Below are 17,116 nucleotides of genomic sequence, written 5' to 3' on the forward strand. Positions count from 1 at the left end.
ACAACATAGCAGGGCTGAGAAGATATGGAGGACCTAAGGATTCTTGTAGAGACAAAACCTAATGACCTACTGGAGTTTGTTCATGATGATTTTGTTTGGGTCACCATGAGATGGTCAAGAAATTATACAGTCCAATTATACAGTCTAATGGCATTTTGTCAGGAGATTTTAAAGGATTTAAAGGATTCTTTAAAAAACTTTCCCCCCCACCAACTCTATTCTTTAAAAATTAAGAAAAAGTTAAAAGAATTTTAGAGTGACATTTTGCCATATTTGCTTTATGTGTATATATATCTATTTTTTTTCCTGTACTGTTTTGAAAAGAAGTTGTGTGCAAATTGATACTTTACCCATAAATCCTTCCCTAAGAACTTTCAATGGCTGGCTGTTTGGAAGCATACTTATGGTAGCTTTATGTAATTGATTAAGAAAAATTACAATTTATGTGATTGATTGTTAATTGATACAAATGGCTGCTATTGCCTATAGTATCATAGATTTGTGTACTGTGGTTGTTTACAAATAGTTTTCACATTTATTATTCTATGTGAACCCAAGCTATAATATAAAGTAGGCAAGACAGACACTTTGTTCATTTATGGGTAATACAGATTATTATTAGGTTTAGGGCAGAAATGCTAATGGTGGGAAAAGATTTGTCTCTCCTTTTCTTCTGCCAAGCTCTGACAAATACTTGAGAGTGTAGGTCAGTACCCCTCCATCACTGTAGTTACGTGTGAGTCCCATGGTTCCTTGTGATGGTAGAGAAGTAAAAATGAAAAACAGTCCATTTTAGTTAAGAGAACTTACCTATTTATATTCTTTGTTGGTAGGTAATTCCAACATGGAATATTTCACCAATTAAGAAGGCCAATGAAATTAAGGTAAATTTGGAAGAGGTAATTCTGTTCTTCTCAAGAAAGACTTCATCAGTCTCAAAACCCTTTTATTTGTTAACTTTTTTTGGACCTATATATTTAGTTAAATTTCAGCTTTGGTTTTTTCCATTCTATTACTCTTGGGTTTGACTCTCATGCTAGAAATTAAAAATTGTTTTTTAAAGTTTATTTATTTATTATTTTGTTTTTGGCTGTGCTGGTTCTTTGCTGCGAGGGCTTTTCTTGAGTTGCAGAGAGCGAGGGCTCCTCTCCAGTTGTGGTGCACAGGCTTCTCATTGCAGTGGCTTCTCTGGTTGAGGAGCCCAGGTTCTAGAGCTCGGGCTCAATAGCTGTGGCGCACAGGGTGTGGGATCTTCCTGGATCAGAGATCGAATCTGTGTCTCCTGCATTGATTGGCAGGGGGATTCTTTACCACTGAGCCACAAGGGAAGCGCCTAGAAATTTTTTTTAACTCCTGACTTACTGCTTGCTTTAGCTGCTTATGCTCTTAGGATTTCTTTTTACCTGCTCTGCTTTCTCCCCTTTACTTTCCAAGTACATATGATTCATATTTTCTAATCAATTTATTTTATTTGTTTCTATAATATGTAGCCTCCTCAGTTTGTGGATATCCACCTTGAAGATGATGATTCGTCAGATGAAGAGTACCAGCCAGATGATGAAGAAGAAGATGAGACTGCTGAAGAGGTCAGTGGTTACCTGTGTGAGTGTTAGTTGGTAATATAGAAAATTTTTGTTTCCACAAGGCAGACTGTACTTTGCTTCCTGAGTAATATCACTTGTTCTATATAGAGGGTTGAAACACAGTACTTTTTCAACTTCTTTCTTTACATAAATCTAAGACTGTGACTCCTTTTCGTGTTCCCTTGAGTTTTTTCATGTCTTGTATTATGAAATATAATACACATATAATGTGTAGAACTATGCATAGAATAAAACAAAACTATACAGCTTGAATAACTATAAAGCTAATCTTCATTAAACTTCCTTAAAGTCATTAAATGTAATGTTGCCAGACACCTCTTACCACAATCACTTCTCTTCCCCTACAAATAACTACTATCTTGACTTTTTGGTAGTTACTTCCTTGCTTGACTTGGGTTCCATCCCTGGGTTGGGAAGATCCCCTGGAGAAGGGAAGGACTACCCACTTCAGTATTCTGGCCTGGAGAATTCCATGGACTATACAGCCCATGGGGTCGCAAAGAGTCGGACACGACTGAGCGACTTTCACTTCATTTCCTTGCTTATCTTTATAGTTATATCACCTAAATATACAGCTCCACACACTATGTTCAGTTTTTTATTGTTTCTGAAACTTATGTAAATGGAACCATTAGTGTATATATTCTTTTGTGGGGCCTTTTTAAAATTTGGTTCAACACAAGTCATTTGAGATTTTATGTTTGTTTGTGGCTGTAGTTTTTTCATTTTCATTATAGCTATGTAACAAGTCTATTTTTTAATCTGTTCTTTGACTTGTTTGTTAAAGGATTTTAAATCAGTGCCTTACGGTTTTGCAGAGGTTATGACATTGATGAGTATAGTGATCAGATCCCTGTTTCTACTTCAGAAAATTAAGCTTCTATTTAAATTTTATTCTTTTACTCTGACTAATTCAGTGATTGATATTTTATTATTCATTCTATTGAGATACCTCAGAACTCAGTAGAATGAGGTAGGGGCATAAATATGAAAGTGGACTGGATTTGTTTTGTAGAGTTTATTGGAAAGTGATGTGGAAAGCACCGCTTCATCTCCACGTGGGGCAAAGAAATCCCGACTGAGGCAGTCTTCTGAGATGACTGAAACAGATGAGGAGAGTGGCATATTATCAGAGGTAAATCCATACCATGCTAATAAGATAAATTAGAAATACTGTATAAGTAGATTATTTAACTGTGTAAAATAGATAGTTTATCCATGGTGATTCTGAGCTGTCACCTTTTGCCAAACATGATTCAAGATCAGTAACCATGCCATTATCTTCCTTGTATTTGTGACTAGTTATAACTGAATTTCCAAGTCCCTTAAGTCAGTGAAGGGTTAAGAGAAAACTGGAACTCAGTGACAGGCAGAGAGATTTTTTGAGTTTTTGTTAAGGGTCCAAATATGAGTAACTGGCAGGGTTTCTTTTCTTCTACCCTTCTCTTTTTTGAATGTGTTTTCTAATATTCTAAAGCCATTTTATTTTATTTCCCATTTTCAGTAACCTAAGTAGTATCCTGTTGGCTTCATTGGAAATAGGATGAAACCTATTAGATTAATTTACTTGACAATGTCTTTGTTTTTTTCTTTACCTCTGTCTGGCTGGGAAGAGAAAAATCGCTAGCATGTGGAAGATGTGCTTCTGTCTTCCTGCTTCTTTTTTTCCTCCCACTTTTCCTCCCCTCCCCTCTTTCATTTTTTAACATAGTTGCCTCTTTCACTTAGGCTGAGAAGGTCGCCGCCCCTGCCATCAGGCACATCAGTGCTGAGGTAGTGCCCATGGGGCCTCCGCCCCCACCGAAGCCCAAACAGACCAGGGACAGCGCTTTCATGGAGAAGCTGCACGCAGTAGATGAAGAGCTGGCTTCCAGTCCGGTCTGCATGGATTCTTTCCAGGTGAATGTAACTCTAAATTGCTGAGAAAGCAAATGGAGTAATCAAATTGGGAAGGGAGAATGGAAGATATTAGATTCTGATATAATAAGTTCGTGTCATGAAATTATAGGTCTTTGGTACTATTTGGTTTGTACTATTTTATTGTAAGTGAGAATTAAGTGAGAATGGCAGTTCCTAAGGAAGGAATAAAGGTATGTGACAGAGCTTTTTTTTTAAAAAATTATTTATCTGTCTGCACTGTATCTTTGTTGTAGCATGTGGAATCTTTAGATGCAACATGCAAACTCTTAGTTGTGGTGTGTGGGATCTAGTTCCCTGACCAGGGATTGAACCTGGCCTCCGGCATTGGTAGTGTGGAGTCTTAGCCACTAGACGACCAAAGAAGTCCCACAGAGAGAATTTTTAAATATGGAACATAGAAACAGCCTTCAGCCAGATTCCTCAAAATTAAACTTTACCAGAGTTTCTTTAATATCTTCTCCTTCTTTCTCTTTGTACACATATTTTTTTTCCTGAGTCACTTGGGAGTGTGCTGCAGTAATGATGCTCTTTTACCCCTAAATACCTTAGTGTATATTTCCTAAAAATGAGCACATTTGATTATGAAAATAAGGATGTATAATATTATATATAAAATCTATTAAAGTTCTTATTTGGATTTTACCAGTTGTCCCAATAGTCTTTTGTATAAAGCCAAAGAAGAACAATTTTTTTGTGATCCAGGATCCAGTTTAGAATTCCATATTGTATTTAGTTGTCTCGTGTCTTAGACACTTTTAATTGGGAGCAGTTTCTCAATCTTTCTTTGTCTTTCATAACCTTGACATTTTTGAACCTTGTGAAGAAATTATTTAGCAGACTATTCCTCTATTTTGACTTTTCTAATAGTTCCTCATAATTTGATTCAGGTGATGTAATTTTGGCGCAAATATCCCAGAAGAGATGTGTCCTTTTCAGTGCATCATATCAGGGGGCACATGACTTCTGTCATGTTAAATTTGATCATATGGTTAAGGTGGTGTCTGCTTTTTTTCCCCTTGCTGTAAAAATGTTATTTTTCCATTTTAAAATCAATTAATATGTATTTTTTTTGAGGTAAAACATCTTTTACCTGCTTATTTTAGCATCCATTGCTTATTCTTGATTGAAACAGTCATTACTGTGGTTATTGTCAAATGGTCACTTTCTAAATCCCATCATTAGCTAGTTCTCTGTTTTGATAAGTTTAAGCATGAACTTTATTTATTTATAAAACTTTATTTCATATTGGAGTATAGCCAATTGACAATGTTGGGATAGCTTCAGATGCCCCAGGTAGTTCCTTTTAATGTTTAGGTTTTCCCCAGTAGTCTTGCCAGTCAATGAAAAATATGTCTGTCTTAAAATTTAAAAACAGAATATTGAATAAAATAGCTCTGAAAGGACCATTTAATTTTTTAAATTTTTATTAAAAAAAAAAAAAATTTTTTTTTGGCTGAGTTGAGTGGCATGCAGGATCTTAGTTTACCAACCAGAGGTTAAACCCATGCCCCCTGCAGTGAAAGTGCAGAGTTGTTTTTTTTTCCTAGTATTCATCTTATATATTTTATTTTTATTTATTTATTTTTTGACACTTTTTTTTTTCATTTATTTTTATTAGTTGGAGGCTAATTACTACAATATTGTAGTGGTTTTTGTCATACATTGACATGAATCAGCCATGGATTTACATGGGATGGGGAATACATTAAAGTGCAGTTTTATAACCACTGGACTGCCAGGGAGGTCCAAAGGGTCACTTAATTTGATCACCCTGCTTTGGAGTGAATGAGTAACAGTGTTGGGATATAATAGTTTTTATGTAATAATTTATTCATACACATACTGAATGACTGAAGGTGGGGAATAACAGTGTACGAGACAGAAAAGGTCTTTCCTCTTGGACCTTATAGTCTGTTGGAAAGAGATAAACTGTAAATGCATAAATTATTTCAGAGATGGGTAAGAAATGAACTAAATAAAAGCAAAGAAATAAGGTAGTGCCTTATGGCAGAAAGTGAAGAGGAACTAAAAAGCCTCTTGATGAAAGTGAAAGAGGAGAGTGGAAAAGTTGGCTTAAAGCTCAGCATTCAGAAAACTAAGATTATGGCATCTGGTCCCATCACTTCATGGGAAATAGATGGGGAAACAGTGGAAACAATGTCAGACTTTATTTTTTTGGGCTCCAAAATCACTGCAGATGGTGACTGCAGACATGAAATTAAAAGATGCTTATTCCTTGGAAGGAAAGTTATGACCAACCTAGATAGTATATTAAAAAGCAGAGACATTACTTTGCCAACAAAGGTCCATCTAGTCAAGGCTATGGTTTTTCCATTGGTCATGTATGGATGTGAGAGTTGGACTGTGAAGAAAGCTGAGTGCCGAAAAATTGATGCTTTTGAACTGTGTTGTGGTGTTGGAGAAGACTCTTGAGAGTCCCTTGGACTGCAAGGAGATCCAACCAGTGCATCCTAAAGGAGATCAGTCCTGGGTGTATTGGAAGGGCTGATGCTGAAGCTGAAACTCCAATACTTTGGCCACCTGATTTGAAGAGTTGACTCAGTGGAAAAGACCCTGATGCTGGGAGGGATTGGGGGCAGGAGGAGAAGGGGACGACAGAGGATGAGATGTTGGATGGCATCACTGACTCGATGGACATGAGTTTGGGTAAACTCCGGGAGTTGGTGATGGACAGGGAGGCCTGGAGTGCTGTGATTCATGGGATTGCAAAGAGTCAGACACGACTGAGTGACTGAACTGAACTGAACTGATTGTGGTGCTGTACATAGGATGATCAAAAAAGTCCTCCTTGAGGAGGGCACATTTGAGCTGAGATCTAAATAAGCAGGAGGCAGGCATCCAAAAGATCTGGGAACATTTAAAAACGCTTTTTTATGATATTTTCCGATTTAATGTTAAAAATGTCCCTTTGGCTAAGATGTGGGAAATGAACTGTAGGAGAGCAAGAGAGGAAACAGAAATCTGTTGGGATATTATTGCAGTAGTCTAGGGAGAACTTTTTAAATTGATCTACAAATTCAGTACAACCCCTTTCCAAATGTGAGCTGCTTATTTTGCAGAAATTGACAAGCTAATCCTAAAATTCACATGGAAATGCAGGGGACCCAGAATAGCCAAAACAGTCTTGAAAAAGAAAATAGTTGGAAGTCTGTACTTAGTGATTTCAAAACTTATTACAAAGTTACTATAATCAAGACAGTCTTGTACTGGCGTAAGAATAGACATATAGACCAGTGGAACAGAATTGAGAGTGTAAAAATTAACTCTGAAGACTTCCCTGGTAGTCGGTTAAGAGTGCACCTGCCATTGCAGGGTAACAAGACTCAATCCCTGGTCTGGGAAAATTCCATGCTCTGCAGGGCAGCTAAGCCTGTGCACCATAGCTGCTAAAGCCCACATGCTCTAGAGTCCACTTGCTGCAACTACTGAAGCCCTCATGCCTTCAAGCCTGTCCTCCACAAAAAGAGAAGCCATCACAATGAAGAGCCCACACACCACAACTGGAGAGTAGCCCCCGATTACCGCAGCTAGAGAAAGCCCTTGTACAGCAGTGAAGACCCAGTACAGACAAAAAATAAAGGAAAAAAAATTTAATTAAAAAAAAAAAGAAAACAACCCTCTTAATTTGTAGTCAGTTAATCTTTTAGGACTTGCCTGGTGGCTCAAACAAGGAGTCTGCCTGCAGTCCGGAAGACCTGGGTTCGATCCCTGAGTCAGGACGATCCCTTGGAGAAGGAAATTGCAACTCACTCCAGTATTCAAGCTTGGAAAATTCCAAGGACAGAGGAGCCTGGTGGGCCACAGTCCATGGCGTTGCAAAGAGGCGGACACGACTGAGCGACTTCACTTTGAACTTTTTAATCTTTAACAAGTGTGCCAAGACCAATTAATGGGGAAAGAATAGTCTTTCAACAAATGGTGCTACAGTAACTGGAAATAAGTTCATTTGTGTCTTTTTTTTTTTTTTTATTCCATGTATGGGTAATATCATATGTTACTTGTCTTTCTCCACCTGCCTTGATTTACTTAGTATGTCCATCCATGTTGTTGCAAATGGCATTATTTCATTCTTCTTAAAAATATACTGAGTATCTTTTAAAATATATATATACATTTACTTGGCTGCATCAGGTCTCAGTTGTAGGACGTAGGATCTTTGTTGCATCATGCAGGGTCTTTCACTGTGGCACACGAGCTCTCTAGTTGTGGCATGCACGCTCAGCAGTTGTGGGGTGTGAGCTAAGTTGCTCCACTGGGATCTTAGTTCCCAGACCAGGGATAGAACTTGATTCCCTTGCATTGTAAAGCAGATTTTTAACTACTGGACCACTGAGGAAGCCCCCATTACTTCATTCTTTTTTTTCTAATGTTTTATTTTTTTAATTTTTTGGCTGCACCATGCAGCATATGGGGTTTTAGTTCCCTAGCCAGGGATTGAACCTGTGGCCCCTGCAGTAGAAGCCTGGAGTCTTAACCACTGGACCACCAGGGAAGTACGCATTATTATTATTATTTTTTTTAATGGCTGAGTAACATTCCTTTGCGTATATGTACTACATCTTCTTTATCCATTCATTTGTCAGTGGACATTTAGGTTGCTTCCGTGTCTTGGCTATTGTAAACAGTGCTGCAGTGAACATGGGGGTGCATATATCCTTTTGAATCTTACTTACAAAACAGAAACAGACTCACAGTCTTAGAAGCAAACTGACAGTTACCAGGGGGAAGAGTAGGGGAGAGGGCTAGATTGGGAGTTTGGGATTGACAGGTACAGGCTGCTGTATTTCAAACAGGTGACTAACAGGGACCTACTGTATAGCAGCAGGGAACTCTGCTTGGTATTCTGTAATAACCTAAATGAGAAAAGAATTTGGAAAAACAGTAGAAAATAAACAAAATACAATTGGTGCTGCAACAACTGAAAATTCATATGTGAAAGTATGAAGTTTGATTTTACCTCAAACCACACTCAAAAGTTAAAATAGATAACTCACCTAAATTTAAGAGCTAAAACAGTGAAACTGTTACAAGAAAACAGAGTAAATCTTTGTGACCTTTGATTTGACCTTTGATTACAATACTGTAATAAGTAATGAACCTCTTATAACTCAACCATAAAAAGACAACCCAATTAAACAATGGGGAAAAATATGGATAGACATTTCTCAATTCCTTTCCTTTTTTTCTCAGTAAAAAAGAATGAAGTACTGATACATGCTACAGGATGGATGAACTTTGAAAACAGGCTAAATGAAAGCAGCCAGAGACAAAAGGCCTCATATTGTATGATTCCTTTTACATAAAATTTCCATCATAAGCAAATTCATAGAGGCAGAAAGATTAGTAATTATTAGAAACTGGGATCAGGGAAGAATGGGGGGCATCTGCTAGGAAAAATGGAGTTTCTTTTGGGGGTGATGAAAATGTTTTAGAATTAGATAGTGGTGGTGCTCACTCAAGTGTAAAACCTACACAATTATGCACTTTAAAAGAGTGAGTTTTATGGTATGTAAATTTTATCTTAAGGACAATAACATCAAGTTTTTTGTTCTTTTTTTGTTGGTGGTGGTGTTGAAATTTTGGTTTTAAAACTGATGTCATTATAAGATACAAGGATATATTATACAACATGGGGAATATAGCCAGTATTTTATAATAACTATAAATGGAATATAACCTTTAAAAAAGAGAGAGACTGGTACTACCACCACCAACAAAAACCAAGAAAAAATAAAAAAACAATTGATGTCATTGTCCTTAATGTTTTCGAAGAATAATAAACCCAAATGATTTAGAGAAGAGACCTTATGGTTTAAGCTAAGAAGAGAAGCACATAGGATGTGATGAAGTTTGGAGAAACTGAAAGTGTTAGGCATCCAGTGATAGATTTTTGTTTCCTTCTCCATTGTCTAGCCCATGGATGATAGTCTGATTGCTTTCCGAACTCGCTCTAAGATGCCACTGAAAGATGTTCCCCTGGGGCAGCTAGAAGCAGAGCTCCGAGCTCCAGACATCACCCCAGACATGTATGACCCCAATACAGCGGACGATGAGGACTGGAAGATGTGGCTGGGAGGACTTATGAATGATGATGTGGGGAATGAAGGTAACTGCTTTTGTTTGCATTTACTGTCCTCTCTGTCCATGGTCTCTATGGTAAAATTTTCATTAGTTAAAATCTTAAGGGATGTTTTCAGTTGATTTAATTTTGTATTTAACAATATACTCTAAATCAGTAGTTAAGTCCCCCCTCCCTTTTTTCTGTTAAAAGATTCTTGGGGAATCTTTTGATTGCTAAGATTCTGCCTCTGAAACATAAATGTACATATAATTTTATATATGATTGCATGAGAGCACATTGTTTTACTCAAAGACTATCGTGTTAGTTAAGATTCTTCCTGATGCAAGTGGAAGAATCCTAACTCTCAGCTTGCTGAAGGGCAAATGAAACCAGACTTTGGAAAGGGCAGAAAAACCTGCAGTGGAATTGAGGCTCTGTTTAGGCCCACTTTCTCTCTCTACAGCTGTTATCTCTACTTCTTTTTGTCAGTCAACTCTATTCTTAAACCTACTTTTCTACAAGGCTGGAAATATGATCATAAGTACACCATTCACTTCTTGTTTTGTTCCCACATCAGAAGAAAACTCCCTTACAGGCTCCAGTTTGAAAAGTCCAGAGGAGCAACTCTGATTGGTTTGGTTTGATCACATACCCACTGTCTTGGGGTTGCATGGTTTTGATAGGAAGACTGTTTAAGCATGGAGGCCTGTGATTGGCAGCACCTCATAAACAATGTGGTTGGGATAAGCAATTACTCAAAAGAAGTGATAGTGTTTCCAGAAGTAGGGAAGGAGAATTGATTAGACACAAGCAACGTTGACTACAGTCATACGTGGTGTGAGAATCCTTGCTGCAATCCTTATTTGTTTTAGAATATAAGTAAAAGTTCTGTCTTTAAAACAGTGAGATAAAGATTGTTAAAATTGTTTTTGGTGATTTTTTTTAAGTGTACTATAATGAAAATCAGGTATCACTCATCATTTTGTGCAGTGTTTCTGTAAATGCAGAGGAAATGAGAGATTGCCTTAGTTTGTAGTGATTTCCAGATGATTCCTTTACCCCTTTGAGAATGTGCCACTCCCCGGAAAAATGTCCACATCTACATACATGAAGCTTTTTTATGTCACTTTTTTTGGGGAGATTTATAATTTTCTTGAAGTTCATTTATTGACACTTCCTTTTTCTATCAACCCATCTCAAAGTTCAAGGCTCACAAGGCTCAAAAACCTCTGCAGAAAGGAATGAACAGGGACAAAGATAATTCTATCCATTTTATAAAAGTCTCAGAAATTCATTGTGTTACTTTGTGTTTCAGAATCCATGTGTTATACTGCTAGAATTAGAACCCAGTTTAGTTTTCTAGGAACATGTCTCAAAGAAGTCTCAGGGGGCATGAACGCATTTTTTAAATGCATATGATACTTCATAAGCAAGCTCTGCATTTTATCCTTAGACCTAAGCTAAGACAAAATATTGATAGAGATTATGTCTCGTGGGTTTATTAGTGGCTTTATTAGTTCAGCAGCTTTGGTCCCTTAATTGTTAACACCTTGGTTGAAAGAGCTGAGATCCTGGCTATTGCGGAGGAAAGGCCAGACTGGGTTGGCTGTCAGGATTTTGGGAGCTTAGACAGTGTTTCTCAGAGTTAGTGTCTAGAATTTGAATCCGAATCAGAGTGTGTAAGGATGTTTGTGTTGGATGGTGTTAAGATGTAAATTCCATTCCAGGGCCTTGCCCTGTACCTACTGAATCAGAATCTCTAATGGGTATTGTCTAGGGATCTAATTCTCGTGTATCCTAAAGGTTGGAAACCACTGGCATGGGAGGAATAGAAGAGTATGATGAGGGTCAATTGAGGAAATGGAATAATGGTTAGTGGGGAGGGTGAAAATCTTTTCTTTAAAACAGAATTGTTTTGTTTCCTTAGTAGGATCTATTTCAAAAAGGGAATATGAAGCCAGTGACTGGGGTAGATTTAGAAACCACATCTACCAGCTGAGTTTAATGAGTGCTGGTAAATAGGAAGTCATGCTAGATATAGATCATAGATCAGCCATATGCTGGTTTATTTTTGTAGTATTATGTGGTTATTTTCATATGTTCCTAGTACCATCTGCTCTTCATATTATTAAGAGTCTCATTTGCAAAAAATAATTTAAGAGGTCTGCTAAAGGAGTTGGTACACCAAATTGAGATCAGCTGGGTAGATGCTGACGTTGGGTGTTAATATCAGTCAACAAAGTAATTAGACCCAGAGGTTAGGTTCCACAATCAAGGTACTAAAAGCCAAGCAGAACTCAGAAGAAACCTTCCCAAGTGATTTTTCAGCATGTTTGCCAAATGAATTCTCTGAGAATATTGGCTGGCCCACTTGTATGATACAACCAGAAGCCTTCTTTGTAGATCTTGCACCTAAACAGGTGGGGGTCCAAACGTGTGTACAGTATCCATTTGATATAGGCTTTCTCCGGAACTTAAGTTATTCAGCAGCACTTGTAAAGAATCTGCTCTAAAGAGGCTTACATAGAAAGTACTGTAGAGATTAGGAAGACAGGATTCCATTCCTAAGGATTTAAAACATTTTTATTGGGGAGATGACCTATAGATGGGTGAAAAAGACTTCACATTTAAATAACTATATACAAACAATGCAGATTTATATATTGTAAACATAATAAATGTTGAAGAATATCACATTAGCTAACACAACATTGTAAGCTAATTATACTCCAATAAAAATGTAAAAAAAAGATTATCAGGTTAGATTGGGGTTTATCAGTACAGATTTTTCAGTGATGGTGAATCAAAGATGTGTGTGTATATATGTTTATTTTTAATGAAAGATACTCATTTGTTGTGAAAAATGAAAACATTACAGAAGGGCACAAAGTGAAAAGGACCAGTTCTGTTCTTCAGTTTTTGTTAATTCTTTCTAACTATTTTCTGTGTATCCAATCAAGCACATATTTATCTTTTTTTCCATGAAAGGCATCATACTATACATGTCATCCTGCATCTGCAACTTGCTTCTTTCACTTAATATAATTTAGAGATCTTTCTATTGTAATGTATACAGATCTCCCTCTTCTATTTAATGGCTGTACAGTGGTAAGGTGTTTTTGTTTTAATTCAGTTCCTCAGTTGTGCTAGCCACATTTCAGGTTCTCAGTTGCCTCATGTGATTACTGTTGTACAATGCATATGTATTAGAACATTTCCAATCTTGCAGAAAGTTCTGTTAGATGATGCTCGTCTAAAGTTGTCTTGGGAAAAATTTCACCTTAATATAACAATTCTGTATTTTATTGGCTCCTTCACAATTTGTATTTAGCAGCCTGTAGGGAAAGAGCAACGGAGAAGGCGATGGCATCCCACTCCAGTGCTCTTGCCTGGAAAATCCCATGGACGGAAGAGCCTGGTAGGCTGCTGTCCTTGGGGTCGCTAAGAGTCGGACACGACTGAGCGATTTCACTTTCACTTTTCACTTTCATGCATTGGAGAAGGAGATGGCAACCCACTCCAGTGTTCTTGCCTGGGGAATCCCGGGGACGGGGGAGCCTGGTGGGCTGCCGTCTGTGGGGTCATGCATTCGGACACGACTGACGCGACTCAGCAGCAGCAGCAGGGAAGGAGCAAATCAGCCAAGATGGTGGTGGGCAGGCTCCCTTGCCCCACAGCCTCTTGCTCTCGCCCCACGTTTTGTAAATATATGGTTATGTAACAGCTGAGATCACTTAAAGCACTGTGCGTCACAATGTACCTTCTTGGTCATGGGCCACTTTTGTTCTGTAAACACATAAAAACTGCCCCTGAAAAGCCCTTGAGGCTACATCATGGCTGTGTGTCATCTGCGTCAACTGCGAGAGGGTACAGCGTGCCTGCTGCTTCGGCTGCTGTGCCAGCCTGGAGGGAACAAACAGTCTGCAGTTCCTATGACTCCTTGAGTTTTCTGCCGGCTTCCCTGCTTGCGCCTTGCCTACCCTGGATTCAGAGAACAGTGTGCACAGTGAGGAACAGCAAGACAACCGGCGTAGTTGACAGGATACCCAGGAGGCAGAGGAGCCTGAGGCGCCAACACATAACATGTGTTACCAGGTGGCCGCAGTTCTCTTCGTGTGGAACCTGATGGAAGACTGGGAAGCGGTGGGTAGTTCACCAGATAACACTGAAAAGGCATGACAGGTGGTGAGTTCCCGTTTGCCTGACAAGGCGGCTGGCACCGTGGGGTGGATTTTCCTAACTGCCTTGAAGGTGAATATGGATAGTGCCCTCTGTGATGCCACGCAAGTGTGCCAGTTGCAGAGACAAGAAGAGTTGGAACCTTGCGTATGTACGCTGAAACAAGAGATGCATGGCCTTGAGGAGGAACCCAGTGCCTCGGACTATGAAGTAATGAGGGACGATGATGATGAACATTGTGAGACCTTTGGTCCCCACTTGGCAGCAAGGCCATATTTACAGCAGAAAGTGAAACATGAGCACCCTGTGGCCCAGGGGGAGCATCCTCAAGGGGCCCCCAGGGTGACTGAGTTCACAAGATATCACCCATATACACAGGTGGAGTTGGTCGACTTGGGTAAGCAGTTTCAGCAAAAGCAAGGAGAACCCTTGGCAGCATAGCTTTTGTGACTCTGGGACACAGGAGTGTTTGATATCTTTTGTTCTGGGGACAAAATAGAACAGTTGGCATGTGTAACCACTCACCCCTCATTGAGACAAAGGTTGCAGGACGCTAGGTGACTCATGCAGGGGGTGCCTAACCAAACACATATCCTGATAGAATGGATTAATGCCGCCATCCACACTGTGTGGATGAAGGCAGGAGAACTCCCAGACACTAGCTATGGAGGCAGCTGCAACTGGAGCAGCAGTTTACCAGGTGTGAGAAGCACCCAGAGCAAGAGATACAAGCAGTTACATGAACTCATGATGTGAGCTGTAATCCTGAAGATAAAGGTTCGTGATTGAGCTGTGAACGCCACAGAAATCCCATCTCTGAAGGGGTGGGCCTGCCTCCTGTGGGAGGATTTTGTGAGTCCTTACTGAGAGAAGTAGAGGGAGAGCATACAAGACACCATTTTGAAAGTGTGAAGAGCCTGAAGCGGGCCCTAGCTGGCAGGGGCCGCTTTTGGGTTACACAGATGCAAATGTGGGCTGATTTGTGTGAAGGTATACTGTAATAGCTATGTCCTGTCTTTAGATCTAGCTGTGTCCTCTCTTGCAGATTTAGAACAGGGTACTGTGAAGGCTGTGTCCTAGATTTAGAACAGGGTACTGTGAAGGATGTGTGCTATGATGTGTTACTAACTTCTGACTCTGTTGCAGATTTGGAAGTGTGAAAGCATTTGGAAGGAATCATGTGGGTGGGCTGTGAATGCTGCAGAAATCCCTCTTTGAATGGGTGGGCCTGGTGCCTGTGGGTGGTTTTGCAGGTCCTTAGTAAAAAGCCCTGCAGGGGTGGAGTTGCCCCTGTCGAGGCTTTCCTGCCATCTCACAAGGGCAGGTGGTGGGCTGGCGATGGAAGGTAAAGGCACTCCCTATGCAATGGGTGGCTCTTCTAGCCCCGTGAGGGCAAGGACTGCAACATGAGTTCCAGGTGATCCTGGGCGTTGGGTTTTGCTCTGCTTTGGGGATGTAACTGTTTGTTGTAGCATCCGCTGCTGTTGTAGAATGTGGGTTCGTGGGTCTTTGTTACCTCACCAAGGGAGTATCGTGGAAGATGGACTGCATGTGGATTGTGAGGCGAGAGACCCTGAAGGGGTGGAATGTCAGGAAAGAGCAGATTAGCCAAGATGCTGATGGTCAGGCTTTCTTGCCCCACGGCCTCTCACTCACGATCAGGTAGCAGCTGAGATCATTTATAGCACTGTGCATGTATGTCAGATGTACCCACTTGGCCATGGGCCACTTTTGTTCTGTAAACATATGAAAGCTCCACCTGAAAAGCCCTTGAGGCCGCGTTATGGCTGTGTGTTGACTGGGTCAGCCACGAGAGAATATAGCGTGTCTGCAGTTCCTATGACTCCTTGAGTTTTCTTCCAGCTTCCCCACTTGTGCCTTGCCAACAGTGTGAGAACAGTGAGACAGAATCTAGAAGACATGATAGCATCAACATTAGAGAAAATTATGAGGGAGAAAAATATCCATGTTTCTGTATTCTTATATAACAAATGTTTAGTATTTTTTGTGTATTTTTAGTTATTTCTGAGTCTTATTGTAGGGATATAATTTTTTTCATGCTTATGAGTATTATATGAGTATTGTGTTGTACTTTTGTCATGTATATATTGATCATGTATATAATGCTTAAATTCTGCATGTATCTTCTATCTTAATTATAGTCATTCCTTAATTGTGAATTAGGGTTTTTTTTATTTTACTGTCAATGCCTTTGTATAAAGAATTTTGCAAAAAAATTTTATTTTAATGAGATGCACTACTCTAAGTGAGTTTACTGAGATAAATTATATGTTCACTTTTTTGACTTTCGCTGCATTTTGAGAACTTTAAGTCTTGTTTGGAGGAAGGAAGGAACTTAGCTTAGTGGGGAGAATAGGTGAGATGAGTTGGCTGTGGGAAATGATCTATACACAGGCACTGAGGAAAAAAAGAATAATTAGTTTAAAAACTTTGGAATAGGGAGTTCTCTGGCAGTCCACTGGTTAGGACTCTGCTTTCACTGCCAAGGGCCTGGGTTCAGTTCCTGGTCAGGCAACTAAGATCCTGCAAGCCACATGGTGTGGCCGAAAAATAAATAAAAAAATTAAAAACTTCAGAATAAATGTGCTTTTATTGGAATAGATTTCCTATGGTGCTGAACATCTTAAATATTCTTTAGAGATATGAGTTTACAGTTGAATAAGTGTCTGAAACTTTTTTTTCCTAGATGAAGCAGATGATGATGATGATCCGGAATATAATTTCCTGGAAGACCTCGATGAACCAGATACAGAGGATTTCCGCACTGACCGGGCAGTAAGAATCACCAGTGAGTCTGTGTGTGTTATGAGTCCTGCTTTTGACTTCTCCACATCTAGCTTTGTGTACGTTGCAGAGTTTTGAGGTTGAAGCAGCCCACTCAAGACATTTAAGCTTCCTCTGCCTATTTATTTCTGTAATTCTTTACATTTAACATCTATATTCAGGAATCCTGTCAACTTCGCACAGTCATGTATTGAGTCCAGTATTTGGCAGCGATTGTACCAAAATGAGTAAGACATGACCTCTGCCTGTAGGATGTCAGCTTAGTAGGGGGATACAGACAGAAACAGTTAGAGTACCAAGTGATAGGTGCTACAATAATAGCTTATGTATTGGTGGCCTAAAAGAGGGTATAGTGTCCTGTGTACATTATGGCTTAGGGAAAGACTCACAAAATGATTCGCCTTAGTTTAGGAGGAGCAGTAAGAAGGCTTTGGTGAATGGGGGCAGAGAGGGATTTTGTAAATAGAAGAATGTTTGCAGAGCATGAAATTATGAGACAGCAATACATGTGTTTTGAAAATAGTAA

The 17,116-nt window shown here is 39.3% G+C and overlaps 1 protein-coding gene across 5 annotated transcripts in view; it reads left to right on the forward strand.

Annotated features, from left to right (window-relative positions):
• GON4L (gon-4 like) overlaps nucleotides 1–17,116 on the forward strand; it is an 88,740-nt gene that overhangs the window by 34,348 nt on the left and 37,276 nt on the right. For all 5 annotated transcript variants that reach the window (XM_043454220.1, XM_043454244.1, XM_043454247.1 and 2 more), the window contains exons 7-12: nucleotides 834–884; nucleotides 1,491–1,586; nucleotides 2,620–2,739; nucleotides 3,333–3,503; nucleotides 9,459–9,651; nucleotides 16,493–16,594. In XM_043454220.1, coding sequence (XP_043310155.1) covers nucleotides 834–884; nucleotides 1,491–1,586; nucleotides 2,620–2,739; nucleotides 3,333–3,503; nucleotides 9,459–9,651; nucleotides 16,493–16,594 — 733 coding nt within the window. The remainder of the gene's footprint in view (nucleotides 1–833; nucleotides 885–1,490; nucleotides 1,587–2,619; nucleotides 2,740–3,332; nucleotides 3,504–9,458; nucleotides 9,652–16,492; nucleotides 16,595–17,116) is intronic.

This window comes from Cervus canadensis, chromosome 2 (assembly GCF_019320065.1).
Source record: "Cervus canadensis isolate Bull #8, Minnesota chromosome 2, ASM1932006v1, whole genome shotgun sequence".
In the NCBI taxonomy this organism is placed as follows: domain Eukaryota; kingdom Metazoa; phylum Chordata; class Mammalia; order Artiodactyla; family Cervidae; genus Cervus; species Cervus canadensis.